The sequence below is a fragment of the Dipteris shenzhenensis genome, chromosome 14 (assembly GCF_047967505.1).
Source record: "Dipteris shenzhenensis isolate YYH24624 ecotype China chromosome 14, Dip_SZ_1.0, whole genome shotgun sequence".
In the NCBI taxonomy this organism is placed as follows: domain Eukaryota; kingdom Viridiplantae; phylum Streptophyta; class Polypodiopsida; order Gleicheniales; family Dipteridaceae; genus Dipteris; species Dipteris shenzhenensis.
The window spans coordinates 37,445,898-37,471,961 of record NC_141609.1 but is presented as its reverse complement, the minus strand read 5'-3'; the positions used below and the strand labels follow the sequence as shown (position 1 = coordinate 37,471,961).

Below are 26,064 nucleotides of genomic sequence, written 5' to 3'. Positions count from 1 at the left end.
CTCTCCATTGGCATGAGCCCGTTTGAGGCAATGTAAGGATGCAAGGTCGGGATGCCTTCTTCAATTGCTGATATGGCTGTGAAAAATCAGCAAGCAGGGATTGACTTGGAGCGGATGGATGCCCTTCTGCAGTTGGCAAAAAAGAATATGCAAGATGCCCAGTTGGGATTGCTTGGATTACAGGAAGAAGCTATGAGGACACAGTCGCCTTCAAGAAAGAGTGTTGGGAGAATAGGGGTAGAAGCATCACACTAGAGCCCAGAAAAAGGGGTGGACCCCCCCGAAGGTCTTTATTGCAATAGAAATAGACTTTTGTACAGCTGGCTCTCACAAGAGCTTGGCTGAGTACAACTCTTAATGATTCTAGAGCTCAGGGGATCTTATTTTATAGGCTTGGCCCCAACTTGAAAGCAGAGCTTTCTAAAAAGTTGGGGCTAGCTTTATTTTGCCTAATTTTAGACTTTCTTTCCCAAAAAGTTGGGCTTTTACACTCTTAGGTTTCTAGAGCTTCTACAAGCTGATTCGCATGCTTTTTGAGCTAGAATCTTGGCTTTTAGGCCATTTCGCTAGCTTTTAGCCCTGTGGGGCCCTCCATATGTGGGTGCCACTCCTGGTGCTTTTTGTCTCTTAGATCCCGCTTTTTGGTGCTTTCCCTTGGCTTTTGAGTCCTTTTTGCACCCTTCTTGGACCTACACATCCAAAATCCAACACTTTAACCCGTTAAAGGTTAGTCTAATGAATGCATTCTAGTTCTTGGACTATTTCTAGTCCCTTGTGGGCGTCCCCACAGTTCTCTTTTACCGATGCAATGCAAAAGTAAAACAATAATACTTATTCTTGGTTAACCACTTTAACTTTCTTTGGCTAAAATCAATTCTCGTTTAAGAATTATTCCTTTATTTTCTTAGGAGAAGTCCCAAATGGTGACACTCTCTCTCCCTTCTGCTCCTCTATCCCCTTTCTCCAAATCTATCCCTATCCCTTTTCTACATTTCTTGAGCTTAAGGGTGTGGAGGAAACGGGCTCTACCATTCTTTATCTGAGTCGAATTCTTCTTGGAGGCGTTGTCAATTGACTTCGACTCCCCTGTACCAGTTGGTGACTAGAATAACTTCCTCTTGTTCTTCCCACTCGTGTCGGCAAGAGTGGTTCCCTTTGCTTTGGCCATAGTATCATCATAGACGCGCGCATAGTTCATGGCCTCTTGCAAAGTGGTATACTTGTTGTTCTTGATTTGAAGCTTATACGAATCAGGCAAACCATCCACAAAGAAGCACAATAAAGTGATAGGGTCCATCTTTGTAGCTCTGGTCTACAAATCACGAAACTTCTGAAGTTAAACTTCAAAAATCAAATTCAGTTTGGACATATCGAGGGCCTTGAGCTTGCCTACGATATCATAATCCTCCTCTTCTTTCTTCAAAAATTCTTTCTTGAAGACTTCTTCAAATTCGATCCAGGTGGAGGACTTTTGTCGTAGTTCCTTCCACCAAAGTAATGCCTTCCCTAATAAATACTCTGCTGCAAGTTGCATCTTCTTCTCATCAGGATAAGGGTGAAACTGGAAGTGTACTTGCCACTTGTGTAAATAAGTGTCGACCACTTCCTTAGTCTTGGTTTTTTGATCTCCGGGATAGGGATCGGGTGTAATATTCGGGCCCAACATTGAAGTCAAAGCGTCAACATGTGTGAGTGCTTGAACAGTGCTGGTCAAGAGCATGATAGAAGCCTGAATCCCTTGGAGTTGCTGTGTCAACCTCGTATGATTCGAATTAACCAATTCAAACTTTGCATCAAGAGCTAAGGTGAATTCACCAAAAGCAGTCTTTGTAATCAAATCATCATAGAGACCCTGGTCCTCCTCTCCGTGGTAATCCATGTCTTGATCACCCTCCGAAGCCTGGGTTCCACTGAATCAGCCATGGATAAATCGTGGCAAAGGAAGCGCTGAAGTTGAAGTCGGAGGAGAGAATAGGCTAGAAAAGAAGAAACAAGAGCAGGGTCCGAGAATAGGAGCAAGCAGTGAATGAGGACTGCCATGGGAGTGAGCAAAGGGAAAAAACAGCGAGGTCAGGTGGAGAAAAAGGGGGGGCAGTTTCGAACTAATGATCTATAGCAGTCCGCCCTTGGCTGACGAGATCCGAGAGGGAAGGTGTGGAGAAGAGTATTTGGCGCGCAGGTCCTCGGGCTGGTGAAGGGAAGAGATCCGCCAAGTTATAGACTCGATGAGCCCATGGCTTTTAGAAAGCCTAGCTTTCTAGGAAAGCCCACCCTCCTAACTTGGAAGGGCTTGTGCTTTTTTTAGCTACCAAGCCATGAATACTGCTCAGGCCCAATTGCGACCATGCCCAGCTCTATTGCGCACCTCTCCTTGTTCTCCTTCCTCACGCCAATTCTATTACACGCAGCCAATCGGGTGCTCGGGGTCCCCTGAATTCCGCCATAGCCTTGCGCTCCTCCTATTGCAGCTCTTCTCGCGCCTATCCTCTGCCATGAGATCCTCTCCACTCATCCCTAGTTGCACCATCTCTCTCTCCTTAGACCCTCAACGACTTTCCTAACAACGAATTCACCTCTTCTCTCTCTCGCCTTCCTTCTATCCCAATCCAGCCCTTGCAGGGTATCACGAGCAATTTCAAATTTGAATCATACCTGGAGGAAATCACATCCACTCTTTCTCGCAACAAAGATTCATACCTCAGAAGTTGGCTCTGATACCAACTGACATGACCCCAACACTCTTGAAACCTCTGACCTGCAAGCAAACACAAGAACACACCAAACATGAGGAATTTGAGCAGGCTGCTCACCACCCAACCATGAAACCTACGGGATAATGATCCCGAATCAAGAGATGTCTCCTTTGAGCCACAAGTTGAGCTACTGGCACGAACTCCCAACTAGATCGTGACCAGCCTGGTGTCCCATACCACCAGGTGGTGCCTAGAGGCCTTGGATTTGGTGTTGGGCCTTGGGCTATGCTAAGATGCATGCGTGCGTCCGCGACTCGATCCAGGATCAGACCTAGCACTAGGGAACTAGACTTGCTTCCATCGGCTCTCTGAAGACTTAACCTCTGAGCCCCTTTTATAGGCTTGGCCCCAATGTGCCAAAAAAAGCGAAGACCTAAATTTGGTTCATACCCTTGCCACTCAACTTGAGAATCAAGCTTGCCTAGCCCTAAGCCTCCCCAGGCTACCTGAGCTAGTCTCATGTATCTCAATACACGTTAGATACCAATTTGTGCACATGACAATAGGCCAATCCACACTACTCATATACATTTGGGCCAATTCTTGGGAAACAGAAATGCAAACCCCTCCACTCCTACCTATTGCGGGGGACCAAACGTGGGGGCCCCTCCTAGGGAGAAGGCGATGTCGGCATCTGATATATGCTATTGAAAACATGTGCTCTTGAGTCAAAAGAAAATCCATTGCATGTCCCTTCGCAACTCCTAATGAAGTATCATATGCTATGGCGGCTGTTGTGCTTAATAATGAGCCCGTGCACGTTCCAACTCACCATGGTCCAACTCATGGGGAGGAGAAGAGGTGGGGCGAACAAGGCCCTCCTATGGGTGGGAGCCTAAGCAACAACCGTGGATTTCTGTGACTTCGACAGGGGTTTGGAGGGGGGATAGTCTGTGTCCGTGCGACGGTGCTCCAAAGGCATGACAGGTTGAATGCCTTCAGGGACCACTATAACATGAAGGAGACCTCTACTCCCAACTGGCTAGTGCACTGCTATAATCCAGTGTGTAACTTGCCAGAGTTGAACCTCTAGTCCCAAATGGAGCACAGCTTCTGCACTGTCTAGTCCTCGTTTCTCTATCAAGAAACCCAACTGAAAGATAGCCATGCCCTGTGGGAAATCCACAACCCCGCGTCCCTTGAGGTGCTTGCTAGTCCTCCATCATATGCAACATCTGGTCCCTCATCATGAGAGAGAAAAGCAAGGGGGTCCACTTTTCCTCTCCGGTGGAGGCAAAGTTGAAACCCCAACAAGGACGAGAGGGGAAACCAACTACTCCCATGGCCCTCCCCTTCTCGGAATGCGGGATCAAAACCGTCATTTCCAAGGCAAGAGGCTAGTCATCCGGGACGTCGGTAGTTGGTCCAGGCCTCCAGAACTCGCACTCAACAATCACCCTAAGGTGAGGGACTCCATTGTCTGTTAAAAGTGATGTTGTTGTGGTTGGCGGGCACTTGAGCACTGTGCCAAAACAACCTCAACGGAGGCCAAGATAGGCCGGTACTCCTTAGGGAGCCTTGGGAAGTAGAGCATCACCAAAAAAAGGGGCACGTGGTGCATTGTACCCATCTCATCAACCGTGAAACCATGATACCAAGGGATGAAGTACCTCAAATGTGGGCCGAGGAAGAGCGGACTCTGCTCCAACAAAACCTGTGTGATGTCGGGGGAGCTCAGCTGGAGAAGAAAGACTCCTCTCCCATAGATATTGACCTTGTAAATGTGGTCATCCTCTAAAGCTAGGCTCGCCTGGACCCAATCACATACTTGGTTTCTCATGGGTGTGAGGCCAATGATATGCCCTACCAGTGCTGAGGTCAATGATATGCCCTACCAATGCTCTATCCTAAAAGGACTCAATTGTTGTCTTCAATTGCTGCTTGTTTTTAGGGGAAAAGAGGATCTGAATGGATGTGGGATTTGAGGGAGCTGCCATGAGAGCTTCTTTGCCTAGACCAAAGGAGGTCACCACAAGGAAGCTTAAGCCCTGAAGAACAACACCTGTTGGCAAAGGGGAAAAAGGCGGCAAGGGGTGGAAAAAGAGGGAAATCGAAAGCCAAGGAAAAAGGAAGAGAAAGAAGCTGTAGAGTGGTTGCAGGTTCTAAAGGACAGGCCCAAAGGAGGGCTGGAGCAGCCCTCAACTTAGGGGCGACCACCCACAAAGCTCAAAGGGCAGCCCAAGGACCAAAAAATGCAGACTTGCGACCAAGAAAAGAGCCAAGGGCAGCCCAAGGACCAGCAAATGAAGACCTGATGGTTGTGCATGGACCTCCAAAGGTGCGTACGGGACATACAGCTTAAGCATAAAGATGAGCGCTTAATTGCACACCGGCTTGGAAATGGTGGGCAAGCCAAACAACTATGGGGTGGGACTGTTCCAAAGCTTGGTGGTGCGAAGTTGAGAGGAGGTGGAAGTCAATGGAGGGGAGCTACTTGCTAGCGGCGGCGGAGGAGTGATGGCGGGAGTAGTAGAGGTAAAAAGGGTGCAGAGTTAGGCGGGAGCTCGAGCAGCATAAAAAATGCTGTGGTTGAGTTGGCTATATTTACTTACTCTAGTATATATCGTTGTTGTTTTTCTTGTCGAAATGGATTATGTTTAGAACCTTCTGCAGCTTATATTTTCTACTTGCGTTTTTTTCAGTTCCTAGATGCTAACAGGTCAACTGCGGACTTTTGATGTGACATCTAATCCTATCTACTCTTCCTCTTCTTTCCTCCTGCTTGCTTGCTCTCTCTCTCTGCTATACAGGCTTCTGCGTAGCAAAGAAGAGTTGGAGCACCACGCAATCTTTACGTACGTGACATAATTAATGGGGTCGTGCGTCGCTGATCATTTGTGACTGATGGATGACCAACACTAATGGTGACGGGTATGCCCAAAAGTCCTTGTAAGGTCTGGAGTGACGCGATCATTGTAGGACGCTTCTTATAGGCATCACCTAATCCAATCCCAAGCTTAATGGTCTTCAATTAGGTGCGCCCCGATTATGATCACCTCTTGATTCTACATAGGCCATGTATAAATTCACGCACAACAAGTGCGACGTGAATTTGTAGACTCCCCTTATGCCCTGTTCAATTTGCAAACAGAGAAAAGGATCGAGCCTGATAGTTCCTTACTGGCCTAAGAATCGTTAGTTCGTGAGAAAGAAAACAAGACCGTGCTCTGAAACCCCAATACTGTTGGAGATAAGTGTACACTAAGTGTACTATTTCCTAATCTACATTTGTCTAAGTCTAAGTCTAAGTCTAAGTCTAGTCTTTATGTCTTGAGTGTGTGCCATGTGGCACTTCTACAATTATCCCATAAGCACTCTTGCTTTATGTCTTGTACTTTGGCCCATATATTCAATGGGTCACATCATTGTAATCTATCAATCTAGCTTGTGTCTTGTCTACACTCTTCTCAAGGTATTTCTTGTCTTTTAGTCTTGTCATTTCATTTCCATTTCCAGTTTCTAGTTCTAGTTCTTTTTCCATATTCCAACATGGTATCAGAGCTAGATTGATCCCTCTTCTCCCTCTTCTCTCTTCTCAAAACTGCCCCCCCCCCGCTCAGATCTGCCTCTTCTCTCCTCTGCTGCATGTTTTCTTGCTCCAAATTTCTGCGCCCGCTCCAAATCTCTGCGCCAGATCTGCGCAGCTAAGCCAGATCTGAGCGCCAGATCTGCTGTCACGACAGATCTGCGCAGTCTAGCATTCACCTCTGCTCTCCGTACTTTTTCGTACGCCGCCGTACGCCGTTCGTACTCCGTCCGTACGTCGTCCGTACTCTGCGACGTCGTCCGTACTCTGCGACGTCGTCCGTACTCTGCGTCGTACGTCCGTACTTTGCGCTGTCGTCCATACGTCTGTACAGTTTGTACGGAATCCGTACCTGCACAGACTGACTTCTCCAGCTCCATTTGCATCCTTTTGCACCTCTACCTCTGCCCGGGTTTAAGGTACTACACTTTGCCTCTTTCAGTTTTTTGAACAGTCTCTCCTTTTTTGCTGGTTCCTCCTGCTTCGATGGGCTGTCACATGCTATGGCCCTGACAAAGTGGTGAGAGAACTGGCTTCTGGGATCTCTTCTTCTTATTTATTTTTGCAATATTGTAAGGGAATAGACACTGCCCTTGCATCCTAGCAAGAGGTAAGACCTTCCCACATGGCATCCTCCTCTCATTCTCTCATATCTATCGACAAATTCAATGGGTCCAACTTTCATACTTGGCAGATCAAAATCAAGTGCCATCTTATGAAAGAAGGCCTTTGGGACATTGTTCACCGTGATGCTCCCGAAGGTCCATTTGAGCAAGTTGTTGCTGCCAAGAACGACAAAGCCTATGCTATCATATTGCTCGGCATTGGAGATGATTACATTCATCACATCTCCGACATACAGTCTGCTCCTCAAGCATGGATCACTCTGGATACTCTTTTTGGAGCCCGATCTAAAAACTCTAAAATTGCACTTATGATCTCATTCTTTGATCTACATATGCAGGAAGGAGCTACTATAGCCTCTCATGTTAATTATCTTCGCAGTCTTATGGTTCAGCTTGCGTCAGTTAAGTCTCCCATCTCCGAAGATATTGCTATTGCTGTGCTTCTCAAAAGCTTACCTGACTCCTATGATACTCTTGTCACTACCTTCAAGTATCATAATAATCCTTCTCTTGAGGGTATCATCAATGCTCTCCAAGAGGAAGAAAGAACTCAACAACGAAAGGTAACTGACACTGCATTTTTAGCAAAGAAAGGAAGTTCTAAGGTAAGAAAGCCTTGCACCCATTGTGGCAAAACTAATCATGTGGAGAAGGACTGTTTCAAGGCTCATCCATGCACCATTTGTGGCCGTGATAATCACCGGGAGAGGGACTGCTACTCCAAAACCTCTACATCAGCTCCTGCATCTACCTCAGCCCATGTTGCTGCAACATCTCCATCAGTTGATCCTGCTGTTCCTTCCTCATATGATGAGAAGTGGGCTTTCTGATTACTTCTATGTCTTGTCTACCACCTTGACCACCGATGATGTAGGTCAAGGGGTTCTAGTGTTTTGGTCTTTCTATTTGTCTACAGTTAGTCTTCTGTCTATCTAGTCTTGTCTGTCTGTCTATTTGACTATCAATCTGACTCTGCTTTAGATCCATCTTGTCCCTACCCTTGTGGACCCATATGAGGATATCACTTGAGGAGGGGTTTCTCAGGATCTTTTTGTTCTGTCATGTCTTCTATCTTGTCTCTCAGTCTATCAGTCTTTATGTCTGTCTTCTAGTCTTGTCTTTCTGTCTTACTCCTAGTGTCCACTTAAGGAGGGTGTTGGAGATAAGTGTACACTAAGTGTACTATTTCCTAATCTACATTTGTCTAAGTCTAAGTCTAAGTCTAGTCTTTATGTCTTGAGTGTGTGCCATGTGGCACTTCTACAATTATCCTATAAGCACTCTTGCTTTATGTCTTGTACTTTAGCCCATATATTCAATGGGTCACATCATTGTAATCTATCAGTCTAGCTCTAGTCTTGTCATTTCATTTCCATTTCCATTTTCTAGCTCTAGTTCTTTTTCCATATTCCAACGCCCCCATTTTCCAGTTTTTACAAGACTACAAGAAGGCAAATGTACGAGACTATGGTCAAGATGGTCAAGATGGTTCAACAATTGAAGAACAACATGAATGAGATGACCCAGAAAATGCTAGCCATGGACAGCAAGATAGAGAAGGGGTATGCAAAAGTTCTGAGCATAGAATAGAAAATGGACAGCCAGTTAGAAAAAGGATATGCCAAAGTTCACAGCATGGAACTGAAAATAGAAAAGGAAATATCTGGGCAAAAAGGGCAGGTAGAGACAAAGCATAAACTTGAACAACAGATGCCAAAAAAAGAAGACATCATCAACACCATTGATGAGTTGGTCAATAGTAGAATGAGGGAGCAAAAAGAGCAGCAAGAAAAAGCTCTAAACATCAGAATTGTGGGGGTGGAAGAGAGTGAAAACGAGGACATTGAACAGGTCCTCACACGTCTTTCAAAAGACCATGCACATATCTGCCACAAAATGGCAAGATGCATTCAGGGTGGAAAGGAAGGGAGAAAAACCAAGACAAATGATAGTGAAATTTCAAGACGCATAGTCCCACCTCGTACTGAATCACAAGCATCATCTCAAAGGGCATTCCATATGGATAAACGAAGACCTCACGAGAAATCAATATGCCCAAAAACTCAAAGAGCTAGAAGTCATTAGGAATGCAAAAAAGGAAGGAAAGAATTCCTATATGAAGGATGGGAAAGCAGTTATTACAGCAAAGAGCAAAGGGGGAGAGAAACAAAAGGATAAACAGGAATACGAGACCCTTAGGATCAAAATATGGAATGTGCCCCTTCTTCTAGACCTCATCCATGATACTCAGACAGGCTTTGTGCATGGCAGGAGCATATTTGACAATATCTTTTCCTTTTGGGAAGCCACTGAGTGGGCTATGCAGAGTGGGCAGAGGCTGGCAGTTCTACTCCTGGACTTTGAGAAAGCCTATGACAGAGTAGATTGGGGCTTTCTTGAGGGCACTCTTCTACGTTTTGTTTTTCAGATGCATGGATTAGAGGGGTGGCCTCCCTTTATACATCAGCTCACAGCCAGGTTTTGATTGGAGGGGTAAGGGGTGACAGATTTCAGATTTCCAGATCAGTTCGTCAGGGATGCCCTTTAGCCCCTTCCTCTTTCTTTCTGCGGCAGAAGCTATGAGTATCTTCCTTAGATCTCAGGCTGAGCTTTTTGGGCTGAGATTGCCCTTGAGACAGGAGCAAGAGCTTCTCGACTGTGAGTTGGCTGATGACACTGCTATTTTTATTGAGGCCTCTTCGCAGTCACTTGATTCTTTCCGGACAGCCTTGAATATTTTTTGCTCAGCTGCAGGGGCACACATTAACTGGCATAAATCCTTCGGCTTTTGGATCGGTGATGAGGAAACTCCAGACTGGGGAGCTGACCTTGGCTTTTCCTGGATTGAGAGGGGTGTTCCTGACAAATATTTGGGATGCCAGGTAGGGTTGGCATCTCTCCAGCACAGCAGTTTGCCCCAGTACTAGAATATAAGGAAAAAGCTACTTTTTTGGAGCTCAGCCCAACTCGACCTTGCCTCTAGAGTTGTGGTAGTGAACCAGGTTCTTTTGGCCACCGCCTGGTTTGTGTGTTCTTGCTGGTGCCGGTCTAGGGATTGCATCACTCAGCTCATTAGACCAGTCAGGAATTTTTTATGGAATGGACTTGATGGCACAGTAGATGTTGCAACGAGGGTGGCCTGGGAGACCATTATTCTCCCTACATTTGAAGGGGGCCTTAACATCATTGACCCGGACTTGCAGTGCAGGGCATTGCTTTGTAAGGTGGTGGTGAGGGGACTCATGCCTGGGCAGGAACCTTGGAAGGATTTCTTTTTTGGACGCATTCAGGCTTGCACACCAACCTTGGGAGATGATTGGGTGGACATCCCAAGATGGATTTTTACTTCAGCCCCTCTCAGATCTCCTGCCTCTCCTCTCATGTCTGCCATCGTGAAAGCTTGGGGGAGCTTTAGGAACACTCTTCGAAGGGTTCTGCCCTCTACCCTAGAAGAGATTGATAGGCAGCCGGTCATTTGGAATGATAGTATACTTGATGAGCACGGTAGACCACTGGGTACTTCCCATTACATGCAGTGGTCTAGATGGGAGAGAGGCCCCGCCTACACAGTAGGTACTTGGAAGGCATCTATCAGGCTACCTGAGGATCAGAGACTACAGTCCGTGAGTCACCTCAGAGGGGTAGCACGCAGGGTTCAGCAGATAGATGCAGCCATCCCGGTGGAATGGGCAATTGAGTTGCCTATTACTTCCACCACTTGGATGGGAGCTTTTTCAAGGACAGCAGTTCCTCTGCCGGTGATCGCTCTTCGAGGTCTCGGAGAAGATGCACTGGTCTTTGACGTTGGGGATGGAGGTATACTCTCTAGATCCACGGATGATATTCTTCTAGAGGTTGCCTTTCAGCCTGTAAGGATTGCTGGTTTTGTGGACCATGGAGCGGGCTTGGAGTGGTACTTAGACCCCGACCCTCTGCTTTTGGCCTTGGGATCTTGGAGGTTGTGGTTTTATGGAGGTGCACCTATCAGGTGCTTGCAGTGGGACCCAGGAGAGTGGGAGCGGATAGATCATGGGCACCGAGAGGGGAATTCCCTTTTTTCGTTTCATGGTTGGTAATGCGAGGAGATTTCAGCTGAACAGTAGGGGTTGGGTTCCCTCTAGAGTCCCCCATTGGGACAGCTTCTTCATCACTGCAGATTTACGTAGGAATTTCTGGAGGAGGCTCTGGAAATCCCTCAGAAATAGAAAGATCACTCTTTTCTTTTGGCTTTCTATTCATGGAGGGATTGCAGTGAACCTGTGGAGATCACGTTTTGGGGCTGATCCCACTTGCCCTCGCTGTCATTCTGCAGAGGAGTTAGTGCGATATTGCCTTTGGGACTGCAGTCAGGCAAGGACTATTTGGAAAGGGGTTGCGAGGATACTCAGCATTTTTCATACTTACCCTTTCTTCATGACTTGGGGCTCGGTCGCATGGTTATCCATTACTGGGCCCTAGGTGTTTTATGAGGGTGAGCCTTCTTCTTGGGCACTCTCAGTCCGCCGGCAGGTGATAGAGCCCTGCTCTGTTCAGGATGTACCACTTACTCCCTTCAGGGCTTCTCATGCTTCAGTGGACACCTCTTGGGAGATCTTGGCTAGCATTGCCTCTTGGCACATTTGGAGAGCCAGATGTACAGAGGCCTTGGATGGCACCCAGATACACCCTTCACAGGTGTTCACGGGTATTTGGACTGACACGGTTCACACTTTGATAGCCATTTGGGCTAGCATGCAGGGCCCTTCACGGGCAGCCTCTTCTAGAAGGATTGTATTTCTTCGAGTTTGGAAGGGTTCTCCCTTTTTCTCGGAGGTTTCTACTGGATTGAGATGGCACTATCAGCCCCAATTCTTTCTTTTTGGCTTTTGAGCTTTTCAAGCATTGCATGGTGTATCCCGTATGGAGCTTGCTCTAACGGTTTTCTTTAATATTTAATAGAAGTCTCTTTTTGGAAAAAAAACAAAAATGGAATGTGGAAGGATGGAATCTAGACAAGGTCATTGCATTAGAAGATGAGGTGTTGGAGACAGACATACTCATAGTGTTGGAAACATGGGAGCATGAGGGAAATGAATCCCCAGAAATCAAGGGGTTCTTGAAGACATCAATGTGGAATGCAAAAACACACATGGGGGGGAGAGGTTTTGGTGGGATTGCATGCTACATTAGCAAGACATGGCAGAAATCAGCGAGAGTGATAAAGAAGGATCCACATAAACAATATATGTAGTTAGAGATAGCAACAAAAGAGGGAAATATACGGTTGGCAACGTGCTATTTTGCACCCCTGCAATCACCCATATACAAACAAAACAGCCATCTATCCCGAGAGGACCCTCTTATGCACTTGGGTGAAGACATAGCTCAGTTCTCTAAAGAGCATGTAATTATCCTCGCCGGAGATTTCAACGCAAGGACATGATCACTACAAGGGATCGTTACAATGGGAGGGAAAGATCCCATTTGAATCGAGGAAATGGAAGAGGACAATGCAGAAAGAAAAGGCTGGAAAAGGACATCCAGGGATGACGGGGAAATCACCCAAATGGGAAGACAACTCCTCGCCCTATGCAGATGCTTTGGAATGCAAATTTGCAATGGCACCCCGTACTTCAACGAAACGGAGGGATACACATGCAAAACTCCTCAAGGGTCGAGCGTGGTTGATTATGTGATCATGAACCCGCATGAAAGACACATACATGAGCACTTCAAGATTGAAGAGGAGTCTATTGATTCCGATCATAGAGCAATATCTATGGGCATCGTAGGGACAAAGCATATAGTAAGAAAACAGGAAATTCCTGCACAACCCAGGCTGAGATTGGATTATAAAAAGGCACACATATATGAACAGAAACTAGAAGAAGAAATAGCACGCTGTCAGATGCCTTCCACATGCCAAGAAATGAGTGAATGCATAACAGACTTATTGCAGAAAACAGCTCATGAATGCTTTACAAAAAGCAAGGGGATGAGCAAAGGCATGCCTTGCAACCACTGGTATGATCAGGAATGCAGAGTAGCAAAAAAAGCATGGACAACAGCAGACACAACTGAGAAGGAGGACAAAGCTAGAGCCTACAGAAAATTGGTAAGAAACAAAAAAAGAGAGTTTCTCAAGAGCAAACAAATTGAGAGCTTTGATGAGCTTAAGCAAAACTCCCGAAAGTTTTTCCAAAAGCTACATGGCAGCATACCCCAAGAGAGGAAAGCATCATGGGAAGACATGATAGATTTCGTCAAAGGCCTCTATGAGAGAGAGGGAGAAGAGAGGGTCAATAATAACTTTTCCATCAAAGCTGTAAATGCTGTCATAACAGAGGAAGATGTGGGAAAGGGTTTGAAAAAGCTTGCAAACGGAAAGGCTCCAGACACACAAGGGCTAGTGGCTGAAATGCTGAAATGGGGGGGTGAGAAGACAAAGAAAATGCTCACTACACTCATGAATCGAGCCTTAGAAGAAGGCTTTCCCAAGGAATGGCAGCTTAGTAGGTACCAATCCATAAGAGCGGGGACAGCAAAGTGGCCAAAAACTACTGCACAATCATGGTGAGTAGCCTAATGGCCAAGTTATATGGCACAATAATTGAGCAAAAACTCAGCAAATGGGCGGAAGAGCAAGGAGCCAGGGCACCATCCCAGGCAGGGTTTCGTCCTAAACATTCGACAATAGACCACTTGGTGGCCATACGGGCTGCAATGGAGGGGGTCAAGAAAAAGAAAGAAGTAGTCTACTGTTGCTTTGTAGACTTTAAGAAAGCCTTTGACATAGTTCCACGCAAAAAGCTATGGGAAAGACTGGAAAACCTTGAAGTCCCTCAGGAAATCAGAGAGGCCACATACAGGTTATATGAGAAAGTATTAGCTGAATTAGCACAACCACTTGTAGATGGCTCATGCCCTGAAGGAAAAGTCGTCATAAGCAGTGACATAGGAGTCAAGCAAGGCTTCCCCCTCTCACCAACTCTCTTTGGTCTATTCATTGATGAATTGGAAGCGGCGAAGGTGTCCAGATTGCAGGCTATGTCCTCTTATTGCTTATTTACGCAGATGATGTAGTCTTCTTCGTAAAAAGCAAGAAAGAGATGCAAACACATTTGGATACACTGGGAAAATTCTGCAAACACTCAGGAATGCATGTCAACATATCCAAGACAAAAGCGATGGTGATTGGGACTCGGAATAAACAAGTTGATTTCACTTTTGAGGGGGAGCCTCTGGACAGTGTCACTACATACAAATATTTGGGGCTGGAATTTGCAGACAATTACAAGTGGAATGCATGTGTGAAAGAAGAATCCTAGGAGGTTTGAAAGCTTTATATAGCTTCCAAAACAAGTGCAGAAAGGCACACTTATGGAACTAGGAAATAAGAAAGTTTCTGTATACCATGCTCGTACAAACAGTGGTCCTTTACGGGTGTCCAGCCTGGGCACCTGGGCTCTCCAGGGCGTATTGGAACCGAATTGAGACTTTGCATAAACGATTTCTCATAGGGGAGTTAGGGGTGAAGGCACAAACACCGTACCCCATCTTGTTGGCTGAGACAGGTATGATACCTCTCGAAGAGGCATTGTGCCAATTCATGGCATACCTCAACAAAGTTGGAAAGATGGACGCCAATAGGATACCCACACAAAACAATGGAAGCTACGCGAATCACTGGATGGCACAAAGAGGGGCTGAAATGGATGGAATTATGGGGTATAACCGCTGCTGACATCCCCGAAGATGCATGGGAAATCAGGGAGTTAGTGACATAGAGAGTGCTACAGAAGCTATGGCAAGAACCTGGAGCAAAAATGCAGTTTTATAAGTAGGAAATCAATCTGATGGACAGCTATGGAATGCAGAAATACCTCGGGGAAGACATATCAATATTTAAAAGACATTTAATCTGTAAAATCAGAACCAGCTCACATGATCTTGAGGTGGAGAGGGGAAGATGGGCAAGACTCAGGGTACCAAGAGAGGAAAGAGTAGGTAAAATCTGCCCCGCAAAAGAAGTAGAAAATGAGCGGCATGTACTCCTAACATGTCGAGCATATGCGCAAATCAGAGAATGTTATGGGGGCAATAGAAGCAATCTGAAATCCCTACTGGAGTGGCCAGCCAAAGAGCTAGGCAACTACATAAAGGAAATTTAGAATATTGCAACAAAGTACTTGGTCTAGCATAACAAGTACTCACTGCATAGCACATTTATGCTATTTTCTTTCAATGGATGTAAACAATCACTACTTGTTGATAGTGATCACTGTCCCATAGATCCTGAAGGGTCTCACGAGGACGTTAATACAATCATATCATATCATATCATCTCTCTCTTGTTGGGGTAAAGGCATTATGGCCACCCCAGTACAGTTAGTACACTTAAGTACAGTTAGTACTTTTATTGCTAAGTACACTAAGTACGGTGTACTTAGTGTTGTAACCTTATCCATTTGATATAACAGGTTGACTGTGTGCTTGGGGAGGTACACACATACTCATTATCCCCACACTCTCGTGTCTACTGTGTGTGTCGGTGTGCTCTCTCTTTCTCTCACTCCCACGTCTCAACTGGTATCAGAGCTTGAGCTTGCACATCTCCCTCCCACTCGTCCTCTCAGCTGCAGCACGTTTTCTGTTTGCAACACTTGCCCAAACATGGGTCTCAGCATTCGTCTAGCAGCAGCAGCGATTTGAGGACTAGCAGCAGCATCATTGTGTTGTGGAGCTCGCCAGTAGCAGCGTCTTCAAGCAGCAGCCTAAGCTGCTGCATTTCGGAGCGAGCTGCTGCTTCAGCAGGGCCGGCAGCAGCCAGCGTTGCCAGCGCCAGCAGGCAGCGAAGCCAGCCAGCGCCACCAGCGTCACCCACAGGCGACGCCAGCAGCGGCGGCGCCAGCAAACGCCGTCAGCGTCGCCCAGTCAGGCAACGCCAGCTAGCAACGCCGCCAGGTCGCCAGCCAGGCGACGCCTGCAGTAGCCCGCCATCAGCTCGCCACGCAGGCGAGCAACCCGCCAGCAGCCCGCCAGGCCTACGAGCTCCCGCCTGGAGCTCGCCAACTGCTCCGGCAGCGATACAGGCACAGGTGCCCGTTGGGGGGTACCAGATCTGGTTTCAGTTGCTATTGCAGCGAAATCAGTCGCCCCCCCTCCCTCAGATTTCTTATGGTACGCTCCGTCTTCCTATAGCACTCGTGTACTTGCAGGTACAGGTGCAGTCTTTGAGCTCATTGTGAGCATTACTGGTCAAATGCAAGTACAGTAAGCGGATATACAGTCTATGCCTACTGTGTGAGGAAATCCTCAACATTGGATTGCAGAATCAAGGGGCTTTTGTAGCCAGTGCCAAGTATTGGCTTGTATACGCACGCATTGCGTTTATCCTCCTGTTTGGAGTTGATTCTTGCAGGATTCGTATGCATTTGTTGACCTACGGGACAGTGGAAGATGCATTGAGCACTACATTGTAGACTTGAGCACTGAATGTGCCAGTCAAATTGGGGGTTTTGCAATTGGATGCATATCAGTGCTGGGGGAAGCAGTTAAATGCCTTACAGTGGTCAGTGAAGCGGTAAATGCACTCAAATTCTGAGAATTTTGCCTCCAGTCAAGGGGCTTTTGCCTAAATCCTACTCTAAACTGTGTTATACAGTTTTAGTGGTATCTGGAAGCTTGAAGTTGACAGGTTTGAACAGTCAAACAGTCATTTACTGATTCTGTACTTTCTGGTACAGTCAGGTACTGTTCTGTGTCAACTGTGGGGCTGATTACAGTCATTGTACAGAAGTACAGAGTGCAAAATACACTGCTGTTTTTCACTGTAATTGCAGGGCAGATGCTGTTTTAATATCAGAGTACTGCTGATTGTACAACAGTGCATTTAATGATGCAAACAGAGTTGCTGTTCGGAAACTGCAGCAAGCAGTAAACAGTTATAATTCTCTGTTTAAGTGGGAGAAACAGTTGCAGGTGCAGGTGCAGTTCCTGTTGTTCCGCTGCAGGAATTAAATTTTTGAGCACAGTTCAAGTGCCTATGTGCACTTGGTTTGCAGGGAGTCAGGCACCCAAGTGTGGGTTGTATTTCTTGCTGATTGTAATGGCTTCATCCTTGGAGTCCTCTCTTCTTAATATTAAGAAGTTGCAGCGGAAAAAGATGGTCCTGAATGTGCTAATCCTCAGGCAGTTTCATGCTCCTATTGTACACAAAGGTGTGAAGCCCACTGGCATATCTGATGATGCTTGGGCACTGGCCGATCTGTCGGCAAAGTCCATAATTGAATTGTCACTCCATGAGAGTGTTGTTTGGAATGTGGACGGTGAAACTACAGCCTGGGGTGTGTGGAAAAAGCTACAGGACACATATGAGCAGCAAAGTGCAGCCACAAAGATATATTGGTTGCGCAAGTTCTTCAATCTGAAGATGAAGGGACCTCCATGGATGCACATCTCAATGAGTTTAATTCAATTGTTACTTAGCTTGCGAATCAGAAGTACGTGGTGGATGAGGAAACCAAGGGTATGGCACTCTTGATCTCTCTTCTTGAGAGTTGGGATACGTTCACCACAGCTGTGACAAATAACACTTTCATAAGTTTTGCAGATATCACAGGGCTGATTTTGCAAGAAGAGCAGAAGCTGAAAGCTCAAGATGCAGTAAAGCCTAACAATGCCTTGAATGCAAGGGGGAGAAGTCAGCAAAGAGGCAAATCCCAGGAAAGGGGAAAAGGCTGGAGCAAGTCCCGCTCCAACAAAGATGTTGAGTGCTACTACTGTGGCAAAAAGGGACATATCAAAAAGCAGTGCTTTAAACTGAAAAATGATAAGAGAGACAAGGCCAAGGACACTGATGCGTCAGATGCAAAGGCAATTGTAGTAAGCAAGGGCAAGAGCAGTGTGAAGATTGAAGAGCTTCATTCTACACACGGTTATGACAGTGAGGGAGAGGTTCTATTTCTCTCTACTTTGGATGCTCATGCTCTCCATGCAGGCGGTTTTGCAGACATGCACTCTTGGATCATTGACTCAGGTGCCTCATTCCATGTTACAGCTTACAGAGAGTTGTTTGTCAGGTATGCAGGAGGCAGTAATGGAGTCGTGTTTCTAGGGGATAATCATGCATGCAGTATTGTCGGTGTTGGAGATGTCAGGCTTGTATTTGCTGATGGTACTCAGCTTATGCTTCACAATGTCAGGCATGTACCCGAAGTCAAGAAAAATTTGATTTCTACTGGCATGTTGGATGACGAAGGTTTTGTGACCAGCTTTGGTCATGGTTTCTGGAAGGTCACCAAAGGTGCCCTGGTTGTTGCCAGAGGTCCTAAGGTTGACACGATGTATACCCTTCATGCTAAAGTATGTAATCATACTGATATTGATGCCACCGAGCTGCCGAATATTTCTATGTGGCATATCCGGTTGGGACATATGAGCATAAGTGGAATGGAGCAATTGGCTCGCCTTGGCTACTTACCGTCTCTGAAATTTTCTGATTTAAAGTTTTGTGAGCACTGCATATATGGTAGACAATTACAGTGTCCTCATAAGAGGAGATTAGGACGTAAAGATGCTCAACTTGAGCTTGTGCATACAGATGTGTGTGAGATGCCTAGTCCTTCACTTGGAGGTGCACGGTACTTTGTCACATTTATAGATGATTCCACACGGAAGGTGTGGGTGTATCCTCTTCGATTAAAGAGTGATGTCTTTCCAGTGTTCCAGAAATGGCTTGCTTTGGTTGAGAACCAAACAGGCAGAACACTGAAGGCTTTGTGGTCAGATAACGGTGGAGTATATATCTAATGCATTCAATGCATTTTGTGATGCTAGAGGTATTAAAAGGGAACCCCCTGCTCCTCACAGTCCACCGCAGAATGGCACTGCAGAGCTTATGAACAGAACCATACAGGAAAAGGTCCGCTCTATGATGTCACATGCTGCTTTATCTTATGGATTTTGGGCTGAGGCTGTAAAAATAGCAGTACACCTCATCAATAGGTCACCAAATAAGAGACTGGATGGCAGAGTGCCAGACGAGTTTTGGACAGGAAAACCTCCTTCCTATAAGCACTTGAGGGTCTTTGGCTGCACTGCGTACGTGCACATACGCAGAGAAGATCGCAGCAAGCTTGATCCTAAGTCTCTGAAATGCATTTTTCTTGGATATGGTGACAGTGGTGAGATGGGTTACCGCCTATGGGATCCTGTGAATAAGAAGCTTATACGCAGCAATGATGTCTTATTTGATGAGTCGTGTATGTTTAAGGCAGTAGATAAGCCTTCTGATGCTTCAGAGGTTGACATTGATGACTCGGGACATCCTGTACAATTCAGGCAGGCTGCAAATCAGCCACAACAGCAGCGTAATCAGCCAATGCATGATGCTGCAGCAGGTCCAAATGGACAGCCCGCAGTGGCGGAAGATGTCCTACAGGATATACCACCTTTGGAAGATCTCCTAGGCATAATTCTGCAGCCTGATCTACTGGAACAGCCACCTGTTTTAGGTGAACAGCAGGCTGGACAGCAAGACCAATGGGTCCGAAGGTCCACTCGACAAACGAGGCAGCCAGACAGATTTGTTCCAGGGGCAGATTTTATTATGCTTACAGACTGTGGAGAACCTTCCTGTTACAAGGAAGCCGTGCAAATGCATGATAAAAGGCTATGGGAACTAGCCATGAAGTCCGAAATGGACAGTCTCCATAAAAATGGTACTTGGGAATTGGTGCAGTTGCCTAAGGGCATGAAAGTACTGCCATGCAAGTGGGTGTATAGATTGAAAGTCACACTTGGAGCTAAGCCAAGGTATAAAGCCGAGTTGGTTGCCAAGGGCTTTAAGCAGGAGTATGGTGTCAACTTTGATGAGATCTTTTCTCCAGTGGTTAAGATGACCACACTCAGGACTGTACTTGCTTTGGTTGCATGTGAGGATTTGGAATTAGGCCAAATGGATGTGAAGACAGCTTTTCTTCACGGTGATCTTCATGAGGAGATCTACATGCAGCAGCCAGAGGGATTTGCAGTCAAGGGCAAGGAGTCACTTGTATGCAAGCTTAAGAAGAGCCTTTATGGGCTGAAACAGGCACCAAGGGAATGGTATAAGAAATTTGATACCTTCATGAAGTCCCAAGGTTTCAGGAGAAGTGATGTCGATCACTGCTTATATACCAAAAGGGCTGCAAATGGCAGCTTAATCATTCTCATTTTATATGTGGATGACATGCTTATTGCTGGTAAGGCTCGTAAGGAGCTTGATGAGCTTAAGAAGAGATTGCATGAGGCCTTTGATATGAAGGACCTTGGTGATGCAAATCACATACTGGGCATGCGGATACGGAGAGAGAGGGGACAGCGTTTGTTGTATTTGTCTCAGACCGAGTATATTGGCAAAGTATTGCAAAGGTTTCATATGGAGGGGGGGAAGACCCTTAGTTCTCCATTGCCTCCATATGTGAAACTCAGTGCAATGGATAGCCCACAGTTAGATGCTGATAGGGCTGAAATGGCCAAGATTCCGTATGCTTCAGCTTGTGGCAGTCTCATGTATGCCATGGTTGCTACCAGACCTGATATTGCGTTTGCAGTGGGAGTGGTTAGCAGGTATATGGCAAATCCAGGCAAGAAGCATTGGGATGCAGTGAAAGGTATCATGAGATACCTGAAGGGCACACAGGAGTTGTGCATATGCTTTGGCAAGCAGGATGCAAAGGTGCATGGTTATGTGGATTCAGATTATGCTGGTCATCCAGATAACCGGAAGTCTACTACCGGTTATGTTTATACATTCACTGGAGGTGCAGTGTCATGGGTATCAAGGATGCAGCAGTGCATAGCCTTGTCTACCACGGAAGCTGAATATATTGCAGCCACAGAGGCATGCAAGGAGGCCTTATGGCTATCTCGGCTAGTGGGAGACTTGGGCATTACAGGTGATATTCCATTGTTGCATTGTGACAGTCAGAGTGCTATTCAGTTGGCACACAATCTTGTCTTTCATGCAAAGACGAAGCACATTGATGTGAAGTATCACTTCATCAGAGAGGTGATAGATGATAAGCTGATTCAGCTTGTCAAGATTCACACGGATGACAATCCAGCAGATTTGTTGACAAAAGGCTTGCCTGCAGAGCGGTTTGCACACTGCCGATAGTTGATGGGTATAGGTTGAGCCTCATTTGGCCATGTACTCCATTGTGTATATGCTGTATTTTTCTCATTTATTTTTACTTGAGGGCATATTGCCTTTAAGTGGGAGGTTGTTGGGGTAAAGGCATTATGGCCATCCCAGTACAGTTAGTACACTTAAGTACAGTTAGTACTTTTATTGCTAAGTACACTAAGTACGTTGTACTTAGTGTTGTAACCTTATCCATTGATATAAAAGGTTGACTGTGTGCTTGGGGAGGTACACACATACTTCATGATCCCCACACTCTCGTGTCTACTGTGTGTGTCGGTGTGCTCTCTCTTTCTCTCTCACTCCCACGTCTCATCTCTCTCTCTCTCTCATATCGGAGGAGGTATTCATCATCCGACCCCAGTAGCTGGAGGACAGAGGAGTCTCGCATGCACTAAGGATCGCCATTGGACAGATGCGGGTTTCGTTCCATCAGCTGAGGATTGAGGCGGGGAGAGCCGCATGTATACCGAGAGAGCAACGAATCTGCATGCTATGCACATTGGGGTGATTGAGACATAGGAGCATTTTCTTTGTGTCTGTCCAGCCTATTTGGGGACGCTACCACTGTCTCTACCAGGAGGGGAGTGGCTTTAGTCCACTCACGATTGATCCACTTCCATGACTAGGTCTGCATTGGGCTCTATTTGATGAAGATGCGCTGATATAGGGAGACACTACTACTACAGATCAGAGAGCAACAGGATGCGATTAGGCCACCAGACATAGAGGCTGACCAGGCATAGCGATGTGTCACAGACTTCTATATATTTGCAGGACATAGCGAAGTAGAGAAGGAGAAGGTAGATGATATGAGGGCAGCTTGGATTAGCAGAGAGCAACGTGATGCTATCGAGAGAGGGACACAAAGACCACACATGACACAAAGAGTGCCCAGAGCACATCCTATGGGGGACGGACCTATCACCACTTTCCTTAGGGGTGACCTACATAAATGAGGGGTCACTCTGGACATAGGCGGGTTCAGAGATCGAGGAGAACAGGTCCCCCACCATAGCGTGAGACAGCTCGACAGACGCACATCCGAGATACCTCACAACTCACCGGAGAGCCACCACTATGTCGGGCTTCAGTTTTTGAGTCCCAGCTATTAGATTGATTCAGATTCAGTTTTAATTTGTAGTTTGTAGTTTGTATTTGATTGTGATTATGCTAGAGCTCTTGAGCTTAATAGATCAACATAGATTAGTACTCAACAAGGGCCCTAGCGTGCCCTTTTCCCTAGCCCGTTGAGGCTTGTATGAGTTTTCTTTTTTGAGCACTGTGTCCCATAGACCCGCGAGGCTTGCTGCGGACATTAATACATCTTTCTTTCTTTATTTTCTTTCTCACACAGAGTTCTACTAGTCAGATCACACAAACCGCACGGTCACCGGTAGCAAGCACAACAGAGATCTAGAGCCTGAGGCACACGATACTCGAGAGCGGACAGACACGTAGATCACATTGGGCGACCTCCCATCCATGTTCGGACTTGGGGCGTGACCCATAGGGGTCTAAGTAGCCCTAGTTAGGAGCAGAGTCATTGCTAGGAGATCGAGACGAGCAATGCCCATAGACGATCGCCAACGCCCCATCACTAGCTACACATCGGCACAGCCTCACCCCCCATCGAACCCTCCCTGACATTTACACCCCTATGGGGTCATATTGTATTGGCCAAAGCCAGCTTGACATGATGATGATTGACCTGAGGATGGTGATTATGATGATGATGATGTCATTATTGATGATATGACTATGTACCACTTAGGACTTAGCATTCAGCATGGGTGATGATGCTCGTTTAGTAGCTCCACCTTTTTTGCTTGTTGTATCAGGTTTTCTACTAGTCTCATAGACCCATTGGTCTTCCGTAGACTCTAATAAACTTTCTTCCTTTCTTGTCCTACCCATATCGGAGATGCTTGGTGACTTTCATCCATGAGGCCGTCCGACATATGGAGCATTTGTTTACATTGGTGAGATCAGGGTGTACAGCTAGACTTCACTCAGAGCATGATCATTGAGTTTTTCCAGTCATATGACGTAGACCAATAGGCCTCAAAGAGATGCCGGATCCAAGGACCAGCGCGAGAGACACAGCAGACTTGCTAGTTGATTGAGGCATAGATCAGATTGGGAACCTTCCCTCTATGCTTGCCAAACCGGAGGCACGGCCAAATCATTGCAAGCTTTGGTTGAAAAAGCAGGACCATGACCTGTTGACCACAGCCGGTGGGCAAGAACAAAACCAACGACAGTGCTCATTAAGACCTGAATTTGGCCTGAATAGGGTACTGGCACAATATATGGAGCTAGAAATCGTTATATTTTCGCATATCACATAAATATTTTGGATGTAAATTTACATTCAAATGGCATACACATAACAAGAAGAAAATAAAAACCTATACAAATACATAGAAGACTGAAGAGAGATCAAGCTGCCCTTAAAAGATTAACTACTGAAATAATATGCAATCCTAAAAAGAGCCATCGTCTCTCACACAATTGGGTGGGACTATGACAATCCTAAATTTTAAGACACAACACATTCTTTTAGACTTTGCTTTGCAAATAGAAAAGTCATTAGAGTCCAAGGTCTTATCATTGGGAACAAATTTGATTCTAGCTGCTTAAGACTAATAAAAGAAATCTGGGTTCTAGCTCTCTATTACAGGCTTTGTACCGCTGCAGCCTCATACACTGTCTAGCTACTCTTATGTAGCTTCCGGATGATTATCATAGTGTTACCACATGAGCTCATAGATTTCTTTTTATGTATTGGTGTTTCTATGATTGGGGCTATATTGTATTTGTCTTGCTTAGAGGCTCCACCCTTTCAGCTCATTGTGTCAGGTTCTTTCAGTCTCACAGCCCCTTCCGTCTTTTTAAAGCAATAGGTGAAGTTGATTCTTATAGTCAAATGCTTCTAAACTTTAGGTGCAAGGATGGAAATGTGTAATCTTTGAGATCAACTGCATAATTCATGAATGCAGATTCAGCTAGATCATTTCTGTACTGATGGAATGCTGAATTTACCAGCTTTATGTCAATAATGATGAAGACTTATGTAGTAGTCTATAACTGTAAACTACAGAATTGTTATACACTAAATAAAAATTTGTGAAAACTTAAGTCTCGAAATACATCTTCCTATTGATTGTTAATTCTCTTAGACTAAAGCGCACTATTATTCATATCTTTTTATGTATTCTTTTTTCGGCTCTCATTTAAGGGAGAAATAAGTGAAGAAGATATTCTGTAACAACGTGATCTCTACGTACAAAGGGAAAATGAGGTGTTGATTTTGTTTCATTGTTGCTTGCTTGTGATATCATATATGCTGTAATTACTATCAACGTGCATGAAGAAAGGATCTTGGTGGCTGTAATTACAATCAATGTGCATGAAGAAAGGATCGTGGAAGCTGGGGCAATGATCGTGATGGTTTTAAACGTTTAATGGAGATGGCCTCTTTAAGGACACATTATGAACAATGTTTTTTAAATGAAAATGTGATGCTAAATGAGTGATACACTGCGCAAACTGCGTGATTGTCTTTCTGAGGCCTTGCTCATATTTCAGTTGTGCTGATGAAATCTCTTTTGCCTTTAAGGGAACCATCAACGGGCTCAAATCTATCTTTCATATCTTCAACGAAGTATGGCTAGGATGTGTGTGGAGGTTGAAAATGGAGATCCATATAGTACGCTTCGAATTCCCCCAATGAATTTGATGGACATCTTTCAATCAGAAGCAGTAAAGGAAGTAGCCACAAGGAGGAGTGGCTTTTCTTTAGGGCATGCCGATCCATTTAATTGGAGTACACATTCTCTTCAGGAGATTGAAGATAACTCTGAAATGCTCAAGAGAATGACATTATCGGAGAAAGACAGCGGGGTCCTCGATCATGTTCAGGCTGATGGTTTGGCAATGCTGGATGTATCCAAATTTGAAGTTTGTGTTGAAAAGTTGAAATATGCACTTGGTTTGTCCGAAGACCAGAAGATTCAGTTACTAGCTGAAGTTGATGTTTTGGCAAAATTGGAGTCTGTTTCTAAAGCACAATATGCCAGCCTTGATCGTCCTGGTCAAAGGTAAGCAGGTTCTTTTCTTGAGGTTTGCCCTTCTAGCCATCACTTTATGGTCGGAGTTCATGCTAAAATGTTTTTATGTGCATGTCGAATTCTGTGTTATTGCATACAAAGAATACTTGTATATATGCATCACATACTCCCCAAAAGGCTTCCAAGCTGAAAAGTTTCTATATCAGAGCACAATGTAAGTCCTTTTCCGTTGGCTATGCAACCCACTGAGCTAGCTGTAAATCTTTGTCGACTGCACTTTGATTTCTCTCAGGCTACATACATGTCAGCAAGTTGCTTGGGAGCCTGAGTTTTGAACATGTTCGCCTATTTATGTTGGAGTTCACTTCTATATCACCGGATTTAAACTCTACCCAATAAAATTATTGCTGACAAGCTATGAGCTTGCTTTACTTACAGAAAGTCTACAAGCTAGACAAGGTCTTTTGGTTATGTACTGGTTGGCTAAAATTTGTACGATTGGATATATTATAGTCTTACAAAGGCAATATATATATATATATATCTTCTTTTGCTTTGAGAAAGGTTTTAAAAGGCAAGAATCTCGGTGTAGAGTTAACAATCTCAGTTAGAATCAACACATAATAAAGATGTTATCAAAGATGAGTCTCGTTTTTATTTCTCTGTTTCTCTTTCATATCTTCATATCCCTCTCGTATTCTCCCATAATGGCTGAAGAAACTCGCGCGTGTGGAGGCTACAAGCAGCATACCTCCTCTTGAAGAGCCTCAAGTAGAGGAAGGCAATGAGCCAGATTATAGAGGAAAAATATCGTAACAAAGGAGCAACACACATAACTAAAGAGCTACTTCGAAACTCAGATGAAGGACTTCAAGGATTTGATGATAGCCCAAACATAGATAGTTGGATTGCTACAAAC

At 45.4% G+C, this 26,064-nt stretch overlaps 1 protein-coding gene across 1 annotated transcript in view; it reads left to right on the top strand.

The window, feature by feature from the left end:
- Positions 1-26,064, top strand: part of LOC147894576 (transducin family protein / WD-40 repeat family protein) — a 163,490-nt gene that overhangs the window by 14,262 nt on the left and 123,164 nt on the right. The window contains exon 5 of the mRNA XM_087385339.1: positions 24,695-25,175. Coding sequence (XP_087241465.1) covers positions 24,695-25,175 — 481 coding nt within the window. The remainder of the gene's footprint in view (positions 1-24,694; positions 25,176-26,064) is intronic.